At 34.6% G+C, this 22,885-nt stretch overlaps 2 protein-coding genes and 1 pseudogene across 5 annotated transcripts; 1 reads left to right on the top strand and 2 right to left on the bottom strand.

The window, feature by feature from the left end:
- Positions 1 to 4,014: 4,014 nt before the first annotated feature.
- On the bottom strand, positions 4,015 to 7,320 carry LOC120172454. 4 transcript variants are annotated; one of them, XM_039179906.1, is made up of 7 exons: positions 6,902 to 7,320; positions 6,719 to 6,771; positions 6,588 to 6,633; positions 6,406 to 6,483; positions 5,959 to 6,078; positions 4,826 to 4,905; positions 4,015 to 4,423 (listed from the first exon to the last, which is right to left on the bottom strand). In XM_039179906.1, exons 1-7 carry the CDS (start codon positions 7,271 to 7,273, stop codon positions 4,336 to 4,338), a joined length of 837 nt encoding a protein of 278 aa, XP_039035837.1. In that variant the 5' UTR covers positions 7,274 to 7,320; the 3' UTR covers positions 4,015 to 4,335. The 4 variants fall into 4 exon arrangements, with proteins under 4 accessions (XP_039035837.1, XP_039035838.1, XP_039035840.1 ...); XM_039179907.1 differs by having other exon boundaries at positions 5,959 to 6,082; positions 6,410 to 6,483; XM_039179909.1 differs by having other exon boundaries at positions 6,588 to 6,635; positions 6,727 to 6,771.
- Positions 7,321 to 10,829: 3,509 nt separating this feature from the next.
- On the top strand, positions 10,830 to 13,641 carry LOC120172451 (annotated as a pseudogene).
- Positions 13,642 to 13,804: 163 nt separating this feature from the next.
- Positions 13,805 to 22,369, bottom strand: LOC120172496 (transcription factor bHLH130-like). The gene is made up of 7 exons (XM_039179948.1): positions 22,311 to 22,369; positions 21,587 to 22,065; positions 20,447 to 20,670; positions 20,178 to 20,348; positions 19,382 to 19,447; positions 14,075 to 14,152; positions 13,805 to 13,984 (listed from the first exon to the last, which is right to left on the bottom strand). Exons 2-7 carry the CDS (start codon positions 22,023 to 22,025, stop codon positions 13,925 to 13,927), a joined length of 1,038 nt encoding a protein of 345 aa, XP_039035879.1. The 5' UTR covers positions 22,026 to 22,065; positions 22,311 to 22,369; the 3' UTR covers positions 13,805 to 13,924.
- Between the last annotated feature and the right edge of the window lie 516 nt (positions 22,370 to 22,885).

Below are 22,885 nucleotides of genomic sequence, written 5' to 3'. Positions count from 1 at the left end.
CACCCCATCCATCGAGGTTTTTCTAACTTTTTGGAATATAATATTTTAGCCATCCAAATCAGGCAAGCATATGATCTTCTAAATCTCAGTTGAGACAGATGATTCAGTTAATCACATCCCCTGTTATATTCCAATACAATGAAGACTGCTGCAAAATTCTATGTTACTAAGGACTTTCCATTTTTCTTTTAATTACTTGTGTCAACTTATGGATATACAGATATAATTTGATTCTACAAACGCATGAAACCCCTTAAAAAAGCCTAATCATATCCATATCGAATACATGCTCGTATCCACTCGAACTCCGGTCCAATTAACATAACTATAATTCACCCCCCAAAATGCAACTAAGGGTGGAAGCATCAGTTCTAGACTTTTAACCACGAACCCTGTTTCTGCTTCTTCGAGCAAATAAATTAGATCATTCCAAAAACCATAACAACCCCAAACCCATCCCTTTAAGCTTATGTTTTTTGCCCATTGGAACTCACAGCACCCATCCCCAACCATCAATTTTTAACAAATCGGTCATATAGCACATCTAAAAAGCAACATGCAAAGAAGAACATCAACAAGGATTAACAACAAACAAGCTTTTCATTGAAAATCAACCATGGGTGTTTCTGAAATTCAATGGAATCGCGTTTTGCTTGCAAACCCGAAGGAAAAAAGAATGCATACCGTTGACAGAAGGAAACAAAGGATAAGATGTCTTTGAGTTGTAAGATATAAACAGAAAGACCAATATTAAACAAGAAGAAGAAGAAGAAGAAGAAGAAGAAGAAGAAGGAGGATATGAAAACCGGAAAACCAAGAAGGAAAGTGAAAAGAGAATCGCATACAATGATTCTATTGGAGGTGAGTATCGACTTGTCTTGTTTGCTTGGCTTCTGGGAAAACTTGAAAACTGGGAAACTAGTTGGAAATTGTGAACCTTGGAAAATGAAATATTATAAATCTATTAAATTCACAAGAAAACACGGTGCAATGAGCAGATCCGAACCCAACTAGTTGTGACCTGATCATATTTGATTAGATTAGGTTTTTTTTAAAAAAAAATTAGGGTCGGGTCGAGTTGGATTTCAAAAGATGATGATCGGGTCGGGTCATATTCGGTTTTAGGATAAAAAAATAATCAACTTGACTTTATCCCAAAAAATATAATTTTATTTTATATATTTAGAAATAATTACAATAATATCATTCTATATATTTTTTAATTAAATTATTGTTTTTATTGAATAAAATAATATTTTTTATTATTTCGATTTGGGTCGGATCAGATTTCGATTTTATCTCAATAAATCGGGTTCGGTTCGGGTTGGATGGAGGGTATATATTTTTCTGATCGAGTCGAGTTAGACGAAAGATATAAAATTTTTGGGCCGGTCGTGTTGTTCGAAATCCGACCTATGTCCATCTTTGGTGCAATCCAAACTCTTGGATAAGAGGATAAAAAAGACCACAGAAGTCAGAAAATAAAGGCTTACGTAGGAGGCGTTGAGATAAAACTAAAAATTTGGGGGACCAAAACTAGAAAATCTTATTTTCAAAGAGCTTAAATTTAAAAATTAAGTTTAAGTGGATCAAAAAATAATAATTAATTTAGGAGTGTGGAAAATTGCAATTTCTACACCGAACTAAAAAGTTAAAAGGCTTAAAAGGTTGCGTAAACTATGATTATCTTCTATGTTTAAGGTTTAAACAACTTTGATCATCGATTTAAAAATTAAAGAGAAATTATCTCTGACATTATCGATCGATTTTATTCCTTTAGCTATTAATTTTCATTAACCATTTTTTTAAGTCCCTAACATGGTAGAGAGACTAAAATCGAACGAGATTTAACGACTGAGGGATTAAAATCGAACGGATCGATAATGATAGGAACCATTCCCCTTTAATTTTAAAATTGGTGACCAAAGTCACTCAAACCAAAAAAATAAAGGACTATCTGCATAATTTACCCTTAAATTTTACTTATGGTCCTGCGCGATCAACTCTATTATTCAAAGTATACATATATATATATATATACACGAGAAAAGAAGTAGAAAACAAGTTAGGGATAGATGAGATAAAAAGAAAATATGGGGTCAAAAATAAGTGGGAAAATAATAAGAAAAATTAGAGCCAAACGAAAAATATATGTGGCACATATTGTAGGCACAAATCAAGATGATGATATATATTTATAAACTTTCACTTTTCTCCTAGTGTCGCCTTTAAATTCAACTTTTTTTTTAATTATTTCGATGTTCAATGATACAAACATTACTGATTTAGATGTTTGGATTATTTATGATATTAATTTTATTTGTTAAGTGACATCCGCACAATCTAGTAATTTTAATTATTTTAAAATATATATTAAAAATATTATTATATTTATAGAAAAACTCAGTTTCTCATAAATTTCAAAAAAAGCTCCAATTTCCTAAAATCCCCAATTTGATCCTATCCCACTTCGCGCTCTTTATGACCATGACTACCGTTGTCGACGTATTCCTGTTATCCTTTTAGTTATACATCATCGTATTTATCGTCGATTGACCGTCATAATCGGTGGAGATTGCTATTTTTATCATAAGGTTCACATGGTATAAAAATTGATTCGTCGTCGATCGATCACGATTTCATAGGGGTTTTGGTCATTGAGGGGCGGTGAGGTCAAATGGAGATTTATCGATGGCAAATGGTATCGGTTAGTGTGAGTTTAGGTAGGGATGGCAACGGGCCGGGTAATGGTCCCCCATCCCCATTTAAAAAATCCGTACCCGTCCCGCTTAAAAAATTGCGAAGAACGATTATTTAAACGGATATCGGGTTGGGTATATATATTTAAATTAAATATATAAATATTATATATTTTTAATTTAATTTAAATTTATTAATATTATATATATATATATAATAATTATTTTTAATATTTATCAGGCCCGATATCGGGCTGGGTATCGGCCAGATAATCGAGGCGGTGATTACTAAACCGTCTCCGTCCCCGTCCCCGTTAACATAAACGGTTTTTCCCGTCCCCTTTTAGCATAAATGATTTTTCCTTGTCCCCGTTTAATTCGGTTTTCGATTTTTCCCCTTCGGGTTCGGGTTTTTTTGCCATTCTTAAATTTAGGGGTTGAAATAAAGGTTTTCAAAGTTTTGGGATTATTTCAATTTTTACTTTTTAAATTTTTAAAATTACCCAAAATAATTTAAACATATATTTATAGAAAACGCTATAGTTTTAGTACTTATTTTATAATTAAGCCAAATACATTCCATATACCCCTTAACTTTCGGAGTGCATGGTTAGTCCTCCAATCCCATTAATGTAAATTCCAATCAAGGCATCTTTTCAAGAAAAAGTAAATGTCTATTCAAGGCGTAAATATTTGACTATTGTTCTCAAATTCATTAAACTACGAGAATAATATATATTCGATCTTTTTATTCAAAAGTTGTTTAAATATATATCCTGTGTGATATTTTTCTAATAAAATTTAGGGTAAATTATGGATTAATACATAATCTATCAGTTTTAATTTATTTAGTATTTAATTTTTTAATTTTTTAAAATCATACCTAAAATTTTATTTTTGTTACATTTTAATATCAATTTTATAAACTTTAGTTTTTGTTTATTTTAGTATTTTGTTCAAACTTTAATGTTAAGTGTTCAAACTTCAATGTTAAGTTTTGAAACAAAAATGAAAGCTTAAAAATAAAACGACTAAAATTGATAATTTAAATAAACGTTACGTTTTTAATAGTAGGTATTAAAATAAAATAAAAATTAAAAGTTAAATATAATATTAAAAAAATAAAAGTTTAAGTACTAAAATCGACCAAAACTGATAATTTAAATACTAAACGCATAATTTACCCTAAAATTTATTTTATTTGTTCACTTTTCTTATTTATTTTATTTTGATTATGGATGATGCAGATAACCAAAAATTGTGGTAAATATTATCGATGAATATCGACAAAGACACTCGTATATATAGTTTGATGTGTACCTAATTGATATGTAATATGACATTTTGAGGACTTAATTAGAACATTTCAAAGATTTTGGACCATTTATCCATCTCTTGATTCTGAACACCATTTCACAGATAATAATACCACATCAGAAACAAATGAATACGAAGCTCTACATCCAAATCATCAAACCAAATATAACACTTGCTTCACTGCCTCTATCACCCAGACTCCAGTAGTTCCTTCCGGCCGTATCATAAAATTGCATGTAACATACTCATCACATCAGGAATCCAGGAGGCTCCGATACGTCGCTGGTTCCTTCTGATGCTAATCTTCGGCATCAGTTCCCTACAGGAACTGTTCTACAAGGGGCGGTAGCAGGAGTGCAAGCCTAGTTTTGTACCTCACAATTCGTTTCAATCGTTCTTGTCGTAATCTATGACAAAAACAAGCAGTCATCAGTCATGTACATGATCAACTTCTGCGTTATATTTACAACAAACCCGAAAGGTATTATTTTAGGATAGATGAAAAACAAACTGAATGCTGGTGGAAAAATCTGTATTGTCCAGACATCCTGTTTCATACTTGTTACATTTTAAAAATGAAGATGGAAGGTCGATCTAAACGAAATAAAAGCACATGGTGCTTTCGTAACTTCCCACATATGAAATGAGCTATAACATGAAATATGATGGTAAAATGAATGTATCATATGCTCTTATATAGGCCTATCACAAGACAGAACAATAAACAAGTACGGGTTGATGTTTGTAACTTGAGACGCCGCAGTTAAATTATTACACCAAATTACGAACAAGGAATTAAATAAACTTACCTCGATCTAACCTTCTTAGCCCGATTAATATGCCTTTGCAACAGATCTTGTGTTGACAAATTCTCAACTGATTGCTCATCCTATAACCAGGAAACAGGGATCGACTCAGTCTAAGAAAGGAAAAACACATCAAATTGCTTATTCCGGTTTTAGAATTACTGCAAGAATGGTGATCAACAATCAACATTCAACTACCCTTATCATCAGAAATAAGCAGAAGAGGGAGTTAATCAAGGATTAACAGTAACAGCAACAGCAACACAAAGTGTATATGATATGCGAACAACAAGATTAGCTTGAATATAAACAAAAATTAGAAGAAAACAGTACTGGTAAAACATCTTAGATGTAAACCCGAAAATGAAATCAAATGAGGTCAAAGAAAAAGAACAAAGGATACAGAACTTCATAAGCAGTGTATTAGTGGCCGTGTGTCACTTAAATTTAAGAAAAACTAGACACAGATGAAGCTGTGATGTTCACATGATATATTGATTCAATCTAATGAAACATTCGCATATATCCTTACGAGATTGTCACATATATAAGAAAATTTAACCAGGAGTCAGGACCCTAACTCTATACTCTTCTCAACTTATTTTGATTATATGGGCCAGGGTCATCTAGGATGCTAACCGTGATCATGAATTATCACGCACATATAGCAGTTTTGCATAAAGACAACAGTTCTCAAATACATTTTAGCTCCTATACATCTCAGCTCAATGCTCTTAGACTAGTTACCATTGCACCAGTGACCAGGCACTTTAAAGTTCTCTCTGTCACAGACATGCACGACTTTGAAAATTTCCCCCCAATCATTTTATGACTTGCACTTCGGTATAGAGGCAGCTGCTCTGAAATTGATGTCACCTTCTATATTTGTAAGACAACACTGCTAAACTAGTTACCATTGCAGAAGACAACACAAGCGCTCTCTCTCTCTCTCTACGCTATACACATGCATGACGTACACACACAACTTCACAAATCTTTCTCATATCATTTAATGACTTACAATAATTATTGCTTTTTGCGTATGGCTATCAAGATCATTATCAGAGTCGAGAAACATAATAAAAGTGAAAACAAAAGTTGGGACATGAAAAGTAAAAACCAACAAAGGAACGAACCTCCTTTTTATCCTCCACTACTTGTTCTTCTCTATCTTCAGTGTCCTTTGGCAAATCATCCGTGACAGGTAGAGGTAAAGGTTGTGGAAGAGACTTGAAAATATCTCCATATTGGGGCTGCTGACAAAACTAATATTATTAGTCATGATAGAAGGAATGAAAACAAGAAGCAACTAGATCATTCATTAGTCTTCTTTACCAAACCTAAATATGACAAGGAAACCCCCTCCAAAGTACAAGAAAGGAAAAATAAAAGCAAATCTTGCGTACAATTTAATCATATTTTCTTTGTTGGGTACATGGGAATTCAATTGTTCCAATACCTTTTCATTCAAACTACCACAGCAAAAATACCAAAAATGTAAATACAATAAATAAACCACTACTAAATGCCTAAACCTTGCTAAATTAAAAATGAATTCACGGAAAAGAAAAGAAGATACAAACCTCGGTTTCGTCTGGGAACCCATTTCTCAACCATGAACGGCAAAGAGCATAAATGGAAGCCCCATCTGTTATTCTGACCTGCAAGAAAATCAAATCCAAAGGCAAATCAACGTATATAAATGTTGAAATGAAAATGCAGTAACTGAAGCAGCATACAGGGTAAATGAGCTGTGATAGTTTACCTTTCGGTCCCTAACAGTGGCAAGCGAATCATCTTTGGTTCTCTCCCTGGAGAAAGCAAAGGATATAAGTTAGAAGGGGCTTCAAGGTTGACACGGGATATGCAAATTTTCTTAAAGATGAAAAATATTACCTGGCACCTTTATATCCTTTAGTTTCAGAAACTGAAAATGGCGATGAAGCAACCTAAAACAAGTATCACAACTTCAGCTTATAACTTGTAAAAAGTTGAATTTGAAAGACTTTCGCATCTAGTGGGGATTCAAGTTTGGAAACCAAAAATCATAAACGTTTAAAAAAACGGAGAAGAAAAAACCTTGGGATGGAGAGAAGGGGGGAGGCCCATAAGCGGAGGATGTAAGTGAGTAGGATGGGGAAGCGGTGGCCTGGGGTTGTCAAAGGGACGAGAATGAGGATGCGGATGAAAAGGAATGATTGGGCGACGAGGTTGGTTTGTTGGAAGGAAACCTCTCCCGGAGGAGGCTACCGGGTAGATCACCGCCGCTGTCGGTGGACATTGCTGGTCGTGATGTGAAGTTGTCGTCGGCGGGCTTGGCCCTCTCATACTCATCGTCACTCCTGCTCCACCTCCTCCAGCTTCCGCGGCTACTGCCTTCGCCCCTGTCACGTTTGCGCCGCCGCTTGGAGCCCGGATTGCGGTCGTCGGACTGGAGCTTGTGTTTGACATCTTCCTCGCCTTACGCGCCCTAATTTTTTCAATTCGAAAACCTAAAATTTAAAAGCAGATGTTATTAACTTATTATTATGGGATACCCGCGTGACATATCATTTTTGTCCCTTTCTTGATGTAATTGCGATTTAAGCCCCCTTCTATTTAGAAATTTAAGATTTAATCTTTCTATTTAATTTTGCATAATTTAATCTTTTTCCTTTTATAAAGTTATTGATATATCACACCTTCCCAGTTTGTAATGATCTCAGGTACTTAATTATATGAACTCAAATACTCAAGTTAATTTTTTATTAAATAATAAAAAGTAACTCTAGAAAAAATATATATAATTCTTCTTATTTATACTCTTCATCGCCATTTATTATAAGAGAAGAGTATGGGTCAAATTAGATTGCATATTTTATTGATCATATATTTTATCTCTTTATTTTTTATCATATATTTTATCTCTTTATTTTTGATAAAAAAATGATACTTGACTCGATCCGACACATAGATAATTATCTTTTGGATTAATTCACAAATAAGTGCCCAAACTATTTATTTTGTGCCAAATAAGTGCTCATTTGGTGCCTAACGTTACCTTTTAGGAGGCCAGGTTGTCAACGCCGTTAATTTTTTCAGTTAAGTGACACGAGTCAATACCTGATGATTAAGTGACATGTGTCAACACCTGGTTAAAGTATATATTTTTAAAAAGAAAAAAATAAATTTTGAAATAACCTATAAACTTTGAAAATGTTCATTTCAACCCCTAAACTCACATCGATCACCGCCCTTTATCGTCGAATAAGCTCCACCAGGTCTCCCCTTCCCCCGACGACCATAAACCCTATGAAATCGTGACCAATTGACGATTAATCGACCACAAATTGACGTTTTAAATCTCACAAACCCTAGATGAAAATCGTAATCCCGCGATTTTCGACGATGAATCGGTGACAACTACAATGGCATATGACTAGGATGATATCAATGAGTACATCGGTGACGGAAGTGGTGGCCGAAGAAGGCGTCGGCGGCAGATTAAGATTAAGATTTAGTAATTTTGGGGTTGTTTTATAATATAAGAAAAGTTAGGCTTTTTATAAGTATAATAATTTTTATAATAATTTTTATAAAAAATTCAAAATTACTAGGTGTTGACATGTGACACTTAACGGGGAAAACTAACGACGTTGAAGACTTAGGCACATAAAAAGGTAACGTTTGTAACGTTAGACTCTTGATAGATAAAAAAAATGTAAGTACTTATTTGATAAAAAAAAGGCATAGTTTGGGCACTTATTTGGACATTAAGCCTTCTCTTTTTATCATATAAAATATGATTTAACTAAAAAATACAAAGAGATGGACATTATTATAATTAATCACATATTATATTATTATTTTGTGTTGACTCATATTTTTTTCCTAAACTCAAATATGATTTAACTTTAATCATTAAAATTTTGATTCGAATTTAATTCAATTATTTTTTAAAAAAAAAGAGAGACTAATTTACAAAAACAAGTTGAAATCTATCTATCCAAAATCTTATATACATTCTTACCTATTTTTTAATTAACAATGATTGATATTCCTACTTAATTTATGAGATGCTGTTAGGGATGATAAGGTTTGGGTTTTTTTGTCAATCTTGAAAATATACATCTCCTATTTGAACTCGACTCGACCTAAAAACTTTATATCTTATATCTAATCCGAAAAATACATATCCTTTAACCGACTCTTAACCCGACCTAATTTTTTTGAGTATAAATCCGACCAACCCGGTATAAACAAATATTTAATTAAAAAATAATATTTAAAAAATAAATTATTATCCTCGGATTGGGTCAGGTCGAAGTTTTTCACTCTCCACCCGAACCCGACCTAACCTCATCTCTTAAAAAACTAAACCCTATCTAAACCCATTTTTTTAAAAGAATCCGACATGATTAGATGGAATTATGTTGAAACCCATCAAATGCGGATAAAATTACCATCAATATATTCTATTCAATCATAATATAGTCGTTTTAACTTATTTTTTATTTTTAACGATTATTTAACGGTTGCAATCAATAATTTTCTCAAATATAACCTTATAATGACATTATAAAAATAATGAGATCGAATTATATGAAAAAAATAAAATAAAAATATTAATACCATGTTTTAGCAATAAAAGGGCTAAAACCATAAACATATTTTTATTTCAAAAGTTTCGAATTAGTCAAAGCGAAGCTTGAGAATCGGGAGGACAATAAAAAAATATTTTAACTCGATTTTTGAGATAAAAATTTGCATTCCGCTGGACACAAACATATATATTAAATAAGACTAAAATGAAATATATGTATAATTTAAGAGATAATTATATTATTTTCTCTGATTAGATATTTATTATCCTAAATCTGATTCAATTTCATTCTTCAAATAATTTAATCCAAATTTGATTATATTTTGAAAAAAATTGGTTCTATAGAATCATATTAAATTAAGTTAAATATTAACCCTTAATTGACAATTGTTATTATCAAAATTTTATGAAAAAATTATCAAACGTGCACTTTTTTATTTGAACCAAGAATAGCCAGCTTTTATTAAAAAAATCAAAATAAACCAAGGGAAACCCAATGTGAACGACGAGGTAAACTTGGTAAGAGATAAATACGAAATTAATTAGGTAATTAACATGTTTCCTTTATTACTCTTTATGAAGTTAATTTTGATTTTACGAGATTAATTCAATTGATTAATTAGTTTCCTCCGTTGCTCTTCATATAATTGATTTTGATTTTGGATAACTTTTTAACGCGTAATTATTATAATTAAGGATATATTTGAGATGAAACGGACAAATTTATAATATTTTTTATAAAAATACTTTTAATTTAATTTTAACTCGACTCTAATAATTACAGAATGTCGTCTAGTGATGATTGTAACTTGTAAGGCAGGTTAGATAAACTCTTTGATTAATCCGTTCGGATTTGATAAGTATATCACTCCATCTTAAAGCTAATTCGGCTTTGAGTTAAAGAGATTTAATTCTATTCGAATTTAATGACCTAACATAATTATAAGAAAATAATTATTTTTCGATAAATAAGAGTTTAATTGAAAATATTAAAAAAATATAATAATTATCATTAAGTATTTTGAAACAAATATTTTATTATTATGAGTTAATTTAAAATTTTTAATTTTAAAATTGAATTAAAAAAATTAATTTTATAGAATTAAAATTTCTAGGAGTAAACGTTTACTTCAAGCACCGGGCTTCTATCCAAGTGGTTAGTCGATTACAAGAATTTCATCAAGGCACACGTTCACAATTCATTGGATTGGCGTAGCTTGCTCTTCTATGATCCGCCGCACCCGATAAAACCCTCTCCCGCCATCACCCGAAACAAGCGCACAATAATACTTTCCTCCCACTCCCACTCCCACTCCCACTCCCACTCCATAATAAAACAATATACTCTCTGGAAAAGGAAAAGAGAAGAAGCAGAAAACTAAAATCCAGAGCTCTCAAATTCACGGACTTATTTTTAGAAGGGAGAGCAACATCCGAGAGATGGAGTTGCCGGTGATAGATCCAGCGTCTTATTTGGAGATTGCTGCTGGAGGTGAGTCGCCGAGTGAACTCCCCGGGTTGTGCCGCGAGGTGAGTCGGATCCTTAAGGAAACTGGAGCTTTGCTTGTTAAAGATCCACGGTGTATGGCGGAAGATAATGATAGGTTCATTGATATGATGGAGAAGTACTTCGAGAAGCCGGCTGAGTTCAAGCGCTTGCAGGAGCGTCCCTTTTTACATTATCAGGTCCGCTTTTTCCATACCTTTCCACGAATTATATTTTTTTTATGCTTCGTGTTAAGAGTTTTGAATGCATTGGCCTCCGAAGAACTGCGATTTGGATGCTTGCTAAAATTTGATTAGCCGCTCACATGTTCGTATAGAAAGTAAGTTAATGATAGGAAAGCAAAAGAAATTCGATTGATATGTGTGGTGTGTATTTGAGTTCTTAGAATTATAAGATAAGAAAGCAAAAAAAAAAATGATTGATACGTGAAACAGAGGAAGTTTTTGGAAAAAGAACAAAATGTTTATTTAATTGCCCAGATGAAGTTCAAGCACAACATTCAGGTTATGTCTAGGAACTTGGATTTTAAAATGGTACAAATGTGATGAAATACATGTAAATTTAGCTTTAACTAATTTATGCATTTCATTTTCACAATTTATATAGCATTTGAAATACGAATCTCTAATTTTTCGGATTCAAGTTGCAAGCATAGTATAAAGAAATTTATAAATTTTAAAACTTCTTTCTTCACGCCTTACTGGGTGCTGTCATATGACATAGCTAAATATTATACAAATTGTTCTAATTGGTTCTTTTACTTTTTTTTTCAACAGAAGGAAAAGGTGCTAAAATCTCCATCTAACTAAAGGGTTCAATTAAAGTGAAATCTTCGTAGTTTTTTACCTGAGTGTTCGTTTATATTGGAGTTAAAACGAATTAACAACTTGTTTATTTTTTTTATTGAAATGGAGATTACAGGTAGGAGTAACACCTGAGGGAGTGGAGATGCCAAGAAGCTTGGTTGATGAAGAAATGCAAGAGAAGCTGAAGGAAATGCCCAAAGAAAACAAACCATTAACCCCCAAGGGCCCTGATCCCAAATGGCCATACATGTGGAGAGTGGGCCGGGCCCTCGCCCTTTGAAGACCCGCTTTCAGGTCTTTATTTCCCCTCAATGCTCGTCTCCCACAAAAATGTTTAAATATTAATATTAACTATTTTCAGTATCTTATTCGTTCTTCCCTTCCAGGAACTTAATTCAGAACCTGTTATACCCGAAGGTTTCCCTTAATGGAAAGAGACCATGGACACATGGGGGTACAAAATGATATCTGCAATAGAGTCGAGTCTTTATTTGATTTTTCTTGCTTTTATATGATCCATCCTATCTAAAGACTAAAGTTAGAGTGTGATGTCTCTATTCTTGTTAGGCTGTTTCTGAAATGGCAGCAATTGGATTTGGGTTGCCAACAGATGCATTTACTTCCCTTATGAAGCAGGTTTGTAATTTTAACCAGTTTCCAATTCAATCTTTTTTCGGTAATATATTGCTGTTTGCCTTCAACTTACTGCTGTTCATTCTTGTGATATGGAGTTTGTGGAATAATATAGAAAAAATGAAGATTGTGAATGGTCTATTTAAATATTCGTTGGCAGGCATGCAGGCTTACCGGTTACATTTCTGGTTCTTTTTCTTTTCTTTTCTAGTAAGATTTGTACACCCCTACTTTTTCATGGTGACATAAGTATATTGGGTCCACCTGGATTAAAGTCTTTATCTCTCAGTGCTTTGTTATCTTTGTTTCTGAATCATGGCATGTCATGCTTTATATTCTTTGTTCGCAATAGAGTCATGGAACAGTTCGTGTTGTCTTTCGTTTTCGTTATGAAGCTTATCATTTATCTATCCTCGCACGTGACAAGAAATCCTTTATCCTTCCAAATCCAGGGGCCGCATCTTCTAGCTCCTACAGGGAGTGACCTCAGACGTTATGAGCAGGAGGGCACTGTTTTCGCAGGCTACCACTATGACCTTAACTTTCTAACTATTCATGGAAGAAGCAGATTCCCTGGTCTAAATATCTGGTTAAGGAATGGGCAAAAGATCGAGGTGAAGGTTCCAATAGGATGTCTTCTAATTCAACCTGGGAAGCAGGTTAGAACATGAGCACTAATTGGTATTGCTTGATGACGATAATGATGGTATTGTTAAGGAATGGGCAAAAGATCGAGGTGAAGGTTCCAATAGGATGTCTTCTAAGTCTTTGTTCTCTTTGGTTTATTAAGCATGATGCATAACGTTCATATATGTATTTCATCACCATTCTCTGTCATGTACAGATAGAATGGTTGACTGCTGGTGAGTGCACTGCTGGCATGCATGAAGTTGTTGTCACGAAGCGGACCATAGCATCGGAGCAAAATCGGAGCCTATGGAGAGTATCCTCAACAGTAAGTGAACTAAACAATGTCATACCTTATGAAGCTACTGTTAAGATGCATATTTTTCGGTATTTCCGTGCAGTTGTTTGCGCATATAGCTTCCGATGCCGTGTTAAAGCTGCTCGGACACTTTACAGAATCACCCCTCGGTAGCAAATATCCACCCGTGTGCGCAGGTGAGTTTGTCGAACAAGAGCTTGCAGTAATTAATCTGAAAGGAAATCATGAGAAACTGGTTCCTGTTACGTAAAAAAAAACATACATGATCCTCATGCAAGGGCTTAAATAATTGTTTGCGAGAAAGATGATTGATGTTATGGCATATCAAATGTCAATGGTATGATATTATTGCATTAAACGACCATATTCTAAATTGTTCTGCCGATTGAGTTCTCATAATATCAATATTATTGCATTAAACGATCATCCATATTCTAAATGTCAATGGATTCATGGTTTGTGGCCGATTAGTAAAATTGACCCCTTTTAAAATCTCTTACTTTTTTCACAATCACAAATTACAAGTCGCGTAACATTCCCATCCTTACTCTATTCTATTTTAATTCGATTCCAACCTAGAAAGCTGTTGTTCCTTCAATGCATTGCATTCCAAATACTATTTGTATTGCTATCTGTATTCTGGGGTTTTGCTTGGACAGCAGCACTTTGCTTTGGTATCCCTCAATGTCTGCAATAATAACAACACATAAACATGATTTACATGACAAGAAGCGTGCCTTGTTCATATTTCATAACAGCATAGTACACACACACACACCTTGAGCTGCCTCTGAAGATTTTTAATGTACTCCACTGCCATATCTAACATGTCTGCCGTGTTTGTTTGCTGCCGGACCTGAACATGAAACACTAAAATGAGAAACTTCCATTGATTATGGACAGGGATGGATCGAGGGGTCCTCTGAAAATTTAAAATTATTATATAATTTTTAGATATTTTCTATGTATTTTCAATTGAAAATTTGTTTTCATCCCAAACATAAATGTTAAAAGTTTCAAAGTTTGGCAACCAACTTTGGAAAATATTTTTTTCAAAGTTTGGTAAATGTTTCTTTGAAAAATGTTTTTCAAAGTTTGGTAAATTTTGGTAGATGTTTGTTGAAAATAAGAATGGGTAAATTCACTTTAGTCATTGTACTTTAGGGTATTTTCAAAGATTAGTCCCTAAGTTTCTACTATAAATACACTTACCCATTTAGCTTTAAAATTATCCCAAAACATTTCTTTCTTCCTATACTAGAGAGCTTTCTTGTGAGTAGTGAGTGTTTTGTAAACACCTGTAAATTTTTTCTCTTAGTAAAAGATATGCAGCAACCCGGAGACGTAAGTACAATTGGCTGAACTCCGTTATCAATTTTCGAATATTATTTTTCCGCTTTTATTTCGCATTCTCATTAATTTGGTTATAGGGAAATTACTTGGTTTATTTCCCAATAACTGGTAATCAAAGCTTTTGGTTGTGAATTTTGTCAAATTTTCTGCGAAGTTACTATTCATTACTATTCACATGAATAGTGAATTTTGTGAATAGTGAAATTTGATCGGCGATACGAGTTTGTCGACGGTGGTGTTCTAATACACGGTGATTCGCAAGAATTGTCAGAAACGATCCAAACGAAGCCAGATTCGAGTGGGAGCGATGGCTGCAGACGAAGGGAAGATGAAAATTGAAAAGTTCGATGGTGCGGACTTTGGCTTTTGGAAGATGCAGATTGAAGATTTTTTGTACCAGAAAAATCTATATCAACTCTCTCAGGAAAGCAACCAGAGGGCATGAAGGATGAAGATTGAGCTCTTCTCGACAGACAAGCCCTTGGAGTTATCCGACTGATGTTATCCCATAATGTTGCTTTTAACATAGCAAAGGAAAAGACCAAGACGAGTCTTATGGCGGTTCTCTCCAGTATGTACGAGAAGCCATCGGCCTCAAACAAAGTTCATTTGATGAGGCGATTATTCAATTTGCGGATGGCGGAAGGGGCATCGGTGGCACAACACCTAAATGAACTCAACATAATCACAACCCAGTTGAGTTCAGTGGAAATTGAGTTCGATGATGAAGTTCGAGCTTTAATTCTCTTATCATCTCTACCAGACTGTTGGAATGCTACTGTTACAGCAGTCAGCAGTTCGTCGGGAAACAGCAAATTAAAATTCGACGATGTTCGGGATCTGGTATTGAGTGAAGAAATTCGATGAAGAGAATCGGGTGAAGCATCAACCTCCTCAGCCTTGCACACGGAGTTTAGAGGGAGAACTTCAAAAGAAATTCAAATCGTGGCAGATCAAAATCCAGAAGGGGCAAATCAAGAACAGGAAATAAAGATTTTACTTGTTATAATTGCGGCAAGAATGGTCACTTCAAAAGAGATTGCCGAGCACCGAAGAAAAATATCAGCGTACATGAATCTGCAAACATGACGGAGGAGATAGGTGATGCCATGATTTTAAGCGTCAACAGTTCGATTGAATCATGGATCTTGGATTCAGGGGCATCTTTCCACTCCACCCCATACCGAGAAATCATGGAGAACTATGTCAGTGGTGATTTTGGGAAGGTTCATCTAGCTGATGATGAAACCTTGAAGATCGTCGAAAAAGGAGACATCCAACTAAAGCTGCCAAATCAGACCACCTGGAAGCTAACAGGAGTGAGACATATTCCTAGCCTCAAAAGAAATCTGATTTCTGTTGGATAGGTTGATGGAGAAGGATATAGTACAACCTTTTCAGGCTGTGAATGGAAGATTACCAAAAGAGCACTCGTCATTGCTCGTGGTAAGAAGACTGGTACTCTCTATGTAACCTTAAATTTAGAGAATATCATTGCAGTAGCAGATGCTGATGGAAAATCAAACATATGATACCAAAGGCTTGGTCATATGAGCGAGAAAGGGATGAAGATACTTCTGTCAAAAGGGAAGTTGCGGATCTAAAGAATGTAGATGTTGGACTATGCGAGGATTGCATCTTTGGCAAACAAAAGAAAGTCAGTTTTGCAAAGATTGGCAAGACACCCAAGGCAGAAAGGTTAGAGTTGGTTCATACTGATGTATGGGGACCATCCCCAGTTCCATCTCTTGCAGGCTCACTATATTATGTCACCTTCATCGATGATTCAACAAGAAAGGTGTGGGTTTATTTTCTGAAAAAGAAATCAGAAGTCTTTGTTACCTTCAGAAAATGGAAGGCCATGGTGGAAAATGAGACTGGTTTGAAAGTCAAGCGGTTGAGGTCTGACAATGGAGGAGAGTACAAAGACAGTAGATTCAGAGATTTCTGCGCAAACAATGGGATCAAGATGGAGACAACAGTTCCCATAACATCGCAGCAGAATGGCGTAGCAGAGCGCATGAATCGAACTCTGAATGAACGTGCTAGAAGCATGAGGATACATGCCGGATTGTCCAAATTTCTATGGGCTAAAGCTATCAACACTGCAGCTTACCTGATCAACCGTGGACCCTCAGTTCCTTTGTATGGCGGAATACTAGAGGAAGCTTGGAGCAAGAAAGAAATAAACATTTCACACTTAAGAGTGTTTAGTTGTATTTCTTATGTACACATAAACTCTGCTGAAAGAAGTAAACTTGATCCCAAGTCCAACAAATGCGTCTTTGTTGGTTACGGTGGTGATGAGTTCGGTTACCGGTTTTGGAACTACGAAAATCGAAAGATCATCAGAAGCAGAGATGCCATTTTCAATGAAAATGTGATGTACAAAGACAGGTCAACCGCAGAATCAAGTAATACCGAAGCTGAAACAAAGGAATTTGCTGAGTTCGAGGAGATTTCTGGAAATGATGTTCAGATCAGTCCTGAAGCAGTTCAAGAGGAAGAACCAGGCACACCAGAACTGAGACGCTCCTCCAGAATTCCTAAACCAACCCAACGGTATTCGCCTTCTTTGCACTACTTGTTGCTGACTGACAATGGTGAACCAGAGTGCTATGAAGAAGCAATGCAGGTGGAGGATTCAGTCAAGTGGGAGTCTTCCATGAAAGATGAGATGGACTCGCTTATGTCAAATCAGACGTGGGAATTAGCTGAATTACCACCAGGCAAGAAATCGCTTCATAACAAGTGGATTTACAGGATCAAAAAAGAGCACGATGGGTGAAAACGCTACAAAGCAAGATTGGTTGTCAAAGGCTTTCAGCAAAAAGAAGGCATTGACTACAATGAAATTTTCTCTCCAGTCGTAAAACTGTCTACAATCAGACTGGTGTTGAAAATTGTAGCTGCAGAGAATTTACATCTTGAGCAGTTAGATGTAAAGACAGCTTTCCTTCGTGGTGATTTGGAGGAAGAAATCTATATGAGGCAGTCAGAAGGTTTCATAGAGGCAAGCAAGAAAAACCTGGTATGCAGGTTGAAGAAGAGCTTGTATGGTTTAAAACAAGCTCCTAGACAGTGGTACAAGAAGTTTGATAGTTTCATGAGTAGCAGTGGTTTTACCAGATGCCAAGCAGATCATTGTTGCTACATCAAGAGGTTCGACAATAGCTTCATTATTTTATTGTTGTACGTTGATGACATGCTCGTTGCAGGCTCAGACATGCAAGAGATTATAAACTTGAAGCAAAAATTGTCAAAGCAGTTTGCTATGAAGGATCTAGGCGCTGCAAAGCAGATTCTTGGGATGAGGATCAAGAGAGACACAAAGTCAGAGACTTTGATATTAACACAGGCTGAGTACATCAACAAAGTACTTTCCAGGTTCAACATGCAAGATGCTAAACCAGTAAGTACACCTTTAGGTGTTCATTTTAGACTCTCCAAAGAACAGTCACCAAAGACGGAGGAAGAACGTGCACACATGGTGAAGGTGTCGTATGCCTCAGCAATTGGAAGTTTAATGTATGCCATGGTTTGTACCAGACCAGATATTGCTCAAGCAGTGGGAGCTGTTAGCAGGTACATGAATAATCCGGGCAAGGTACACTGGGAAGCAGTCAAATGGATCCTCAGATATCTGCGGGGTACCACTAACAAAACACTTTGTTTCAAAGGTGGAGATACGATATTGACAGGCTATGTAGATGCTGACTTAGCTGGAAATGTCGACATCAGAAGAAGCATTACAGGGTATGTCTATACTCTAGGAGGAACCGTAGTGAGTTGGGTTTCTCAACTACAGAAGATAGTTGCTCTCTCCACAACTGAAGCGGAATATGTCGTTGTTACGGAAGCCAGCAAGGAGATGGTTTGGCTCCAAAGTTTCTTGGAAGAGTTAGGCAAGAAACAAGAAAACAATGTCTTGTATTGCGACAGTCAAAGTGCTATCCATCTAGCAAAGAATCCGTCTTTTCATTCCAGGACAAAACACATACAATTGATATATCATTTTATCCAGTCTCTTCTGGAAGATAGGATTTTGAAACTTGAAAAGATTAGTGGAGCTCAAAATCCGACAGACATGTTGACAAAGACGGTGACTACGGACAAACTGAAGTTGTGTTCAGCTTCAGTTGGCATGCTAAAATAACAAGACCAGACATGCTGCTGCATTGATCAAGGTGTGAAGACATATTAAAATCAGTCTTCAAGTGGGAGATTGTTAAAAGTTTCAAAGTTTGGCAACCAACTTTGGAAAATATTTTTTCAAAGTTTGGTAAATGTTTCTTTGAAAAATGTTTTTCAAAGTTTGGTAAAATTTTGGTAGATGTTTGTTGAAAATAGGAATGGGTAAATTCACTTTAGTCATTGCACTTTAGGGTATTTTCAAAGATTATTCCCTAAGTTTCTACTATAAATACCCTTACCCATTTAGCTTCAAAATTATCCCAAAACATTTCCTTCTTCCTATACTAGAGAGCTTTCTTGTGAGTAGTGAGTGTTTTGTAAACACTTGTAAATTTTCTCTTTTAGTAAAAGATCTGCAGCAGCCCGGAGACGTAAGCACAATTGGCTGAACTCCGTTATCAATTTTCGAGTATTATTTTTCCGCTTTTATTTCGCATTCTCACTAATCTGGTTATAGGGAAATTATTTGGTTTATTTCCCAACAATAAAATCATAGGTATGCCACTAATTACGGGGAGAGAAAGGATACAAACATTACCCTGTCTATGTTTGGTAATAGGCCTTGCAGTTTCCTCATTCTTTCGCTGATCCGCGTTCTTCTCACCTATAGATTTGCATTATCAACACAATCAAAGTCCAAATCCGAAAGAAGATAAATAAAAGGTTTAGTTTACATGCAAAATGAATGATCTAGTTATATCTTTTGCATTTTAAGGTCATTTCGTTAATAATAATTAAAATAATGTCAATCAATGATTATTTGCTTCGTGACATTAATTTCTTATTAATATAGAAAAATATTAAATTTTGAAACTTTTAAAGAAATCACGAACTTTTTAATTTTTCAAACCCTTGAATCTCAAATTCTCTGAAGATTAGAGATTAAATAACGAGCACATAATCAGAGATTTGCCTCGTAAAAAAATAATTTTGTGCAATTGAGTTTAACGACGACAATAAAAAGAATGATAGGTGGTTGTTGATTTGATGGTACCATATAAATAGTTCGGGGTTAGATATTTAGGGAAATTAGGTATTTTTGGGTAATTTAGGGATTTTAGAGAGTTTTAAAATAATTAACTATTTAATTTTTTAAAGAATAAAATTAAAAGAGATTAAAAAAATATTATATATCAAGTATTGATTGGATAACAAATATTTTGATACATAATATTTTTTACGATCATTATCGACCATACATCCTAAGTAGTAACTTTAAAACCATTAAATATTTATTTTAATAAAAAATATTAGACGCCTAAAATAAACAAAAATAATAATCTAAACATTTATTTATCAATTAAGTTTAAATAATATGGAAATATATATATTACCCTCTCGGCAATGCTGCGGGGGTGAGTAGCGCAGCCTCTTTTGGCTCGAATCTTACAAGGGGCCGATCCTTGAAACTGCCAATAATTGTCTACCACATCCATCTCATAGCAACTCTTAGCCAAACTCAAATGGTGCTTTACGCCAGTAAAATCATCTCCGCAGCCCCGATTCTGGTTTCATATCCACACACGAGTACATTCATCAATCGAAACAAAGAAAAATCGAACATCGAATCGAAAAACGATTAGTATTAGTTTTAGTCATGTACCTGAGTTGGTAATTTGCTTAATAAGTCGCCGCCACCACCACTTTCTCTGGCCCTCTTCAGACCACTGAGTGAAGCATTGTTCCTTGAATCAGTCATCCAGTGCGTGGCTATTTGAGGCATTGGGTTTGTTGAGTATGAAGAGGATAAGCTTATATGTTTGTCGTATAGCCTACTAGTGGATGTAGCCTCACCGTTGCAAGCCCTACTCTTGGTTCCATTAAACCCTGTCAGCATTCACAAGTGCATAGCTTAGTTTTAAGTAACTATAATACATGGAATTTGTACCCGGGAACGGAATTAACATCGGGAGGGATAAATTTACTAGTTTTAGGGTAGATTATGTATTTAGTACATAAATTATCAGTTTTGGTTCGTTTTAATTAGTACCTACACTTTTAATTTTTTTTTCAAAACAATGCCTAACGTTTAGTTTTCATTTCATTTCAGTATCCTGCCGTTAAAAACTTAATGTGTTTAATATCTAAACTATCAATTTTGGTCCGTTTTAGTATCTAAACTTTCAATTTTGTCAAAACTTGATGCTAAATTTTAAATGGGGTACTAAAATGAAACAAAAATTAAAGTTTTTAACGACGAATATTGAAATGAAACAAAAATTAAATTTTAGGTATGATTTTAAAAAAATGAAAGTTTAAGCATTAGAACGGACTAAAATTGATAGTTTAGATACTAAATATGCAGTTTACCCTTAATTAAAAAAACAAAGATCTATTATGCATTTAACCAGACAAAATAGAGGTGACAAGTATAATGGGAATGAGTCGAGTCGGGTTGTGTTTTTGGTCCACCCAAACTTGACTGAAGTATTATAGCTTCTACCTATCACTCGACCTGATTGTGTTTAGAAAAGTTCCATCTGATCTAAATTTGATCAGATTTTTAGGTGAAAACTCATACTCAATCCGACATAAACACACATATATAATTCTACTTTTATTCAATAAAATAGACTCAATTGAAAAATATATCAAAATATTATTGCAATTATTTGTATATCTCAAGTTGGGTCGAGAATTTTTCACTCCAAACCTAATACGATCCCACCATATCTTTCAAACCCGAACTGAATCCCCAACCTAAAGAATATTAAGAGCAAGAGAAAGAAAAGGGGGAAAGTACCCTTATCCATGACTTGGTTGGAGAAAAACCGAGCCAGAGAGCTACTTTGCCTAGCAAGATTTGAACCATTTCCATTGCTCATCTCGGGTGCTCCCATTGAATTCTCAAATCCCACATCGCCTCCAACGCCAAATGAACCCTCAACAGCACTAACATTACCAACGCCCCGCATTGGCAAACTTTGAACATGATAATCTTCTTGCTTCACAGATGAACCATTATTAGCGGACAACATGAACAATGCTTCCATTTCATGGCTCGAAGAAGATCGAAAACCCTCGAATTCACCGAAATCGATACCGCTCCCGGTAACACCGGTACTAGTACCAGCATCCACATGGTTCTGGAGCAACGAGGTCGGCGCTGACCGGTACCACATCAGGCCGCAACCCGGCTGCTGCTGGTTCTGTCCAATATAGTAGTAATCAGCAGTCTCCATTAGCTTCTTCCCCAGTTCTTATGGAAACTTTAAATTGTACCTGAAACCATACATCAATCATAATTCAACCACAACCCCATTTCTCTCCCTATATATATATATATAGGAACTATAGAGTGATATTAATAATAAAAATAAATATTATTTTCTCTAAAAGATTCGGGTTAAGACGGATATGTCTACCATATATGTATACGATCTTAATGACGAATAAAAATTCTAAACAAATATTACATCCTAAATATATATAGAGAGAAGAAAGGAATTAAGGGTAAACTAAGGAACCTTTGTTGTGTCTCTTTGAGGCGCAGTAATGAACTCAAAAAGAAAACTGAGTTGTTGGGGGAGAACACCAATGATAAGATATGGAGATTTTATAGGAGCAGACAGTGGCAAAGATTATGTAATAATTAGGGGTTGTTTGGCTAAACTAAACCTGAGTTCTGCCATGATAATAGACAGGTAGATGTTGATATTTTTTTATTTGTTTTATTGTATTAATTTGAGGGAAAGAAAAAAAAATGAAAACAAACTTACCTAGACGCATACGATGCTTTTTTGTTTTGGCATAATAGTAGAAGAAGTGCTCAATGTTGTTATTTTTTTCAATTGAGCCCTTATTTTTTTATTAACTACACCCATGATCACTTAAATATGGTGGGATTTTAATATGAGCATTAATTTTTTAATTTGATCAATCAAATAATTTGATGTTCTACTAGTAAAAAAAATTAATCTAATAATCTTAAATCAATACAAAAGTAATATATATATATATATATATATTCGATATTTTGTTAATAATAAAATAATTTCACAAATATCCGTAAAAATTATGAAACGTTAATTTATCGTCAATC

This window comes from Hibiscus syriacus, unplaced genomic scaffold (assembly GCF_006381635.1).
Source record: "Hibiscus syriacus cultivar Baekdansim isolate YM2019G1 unplaced genomic scaffold, ASM638163v2 tig00111851_pilon, whole genome shotgun sequence".
Taxonomy (NCBI): Eukaryota; Viridiplantae; Streptophyta; class Magnoliopsida; order Malvales; family Malvaceae; genus Hibiscus; species Hibiscus syriacus.
This window is presented reverse-complemented; position numbering and strand designations above follow the sequence as displayed.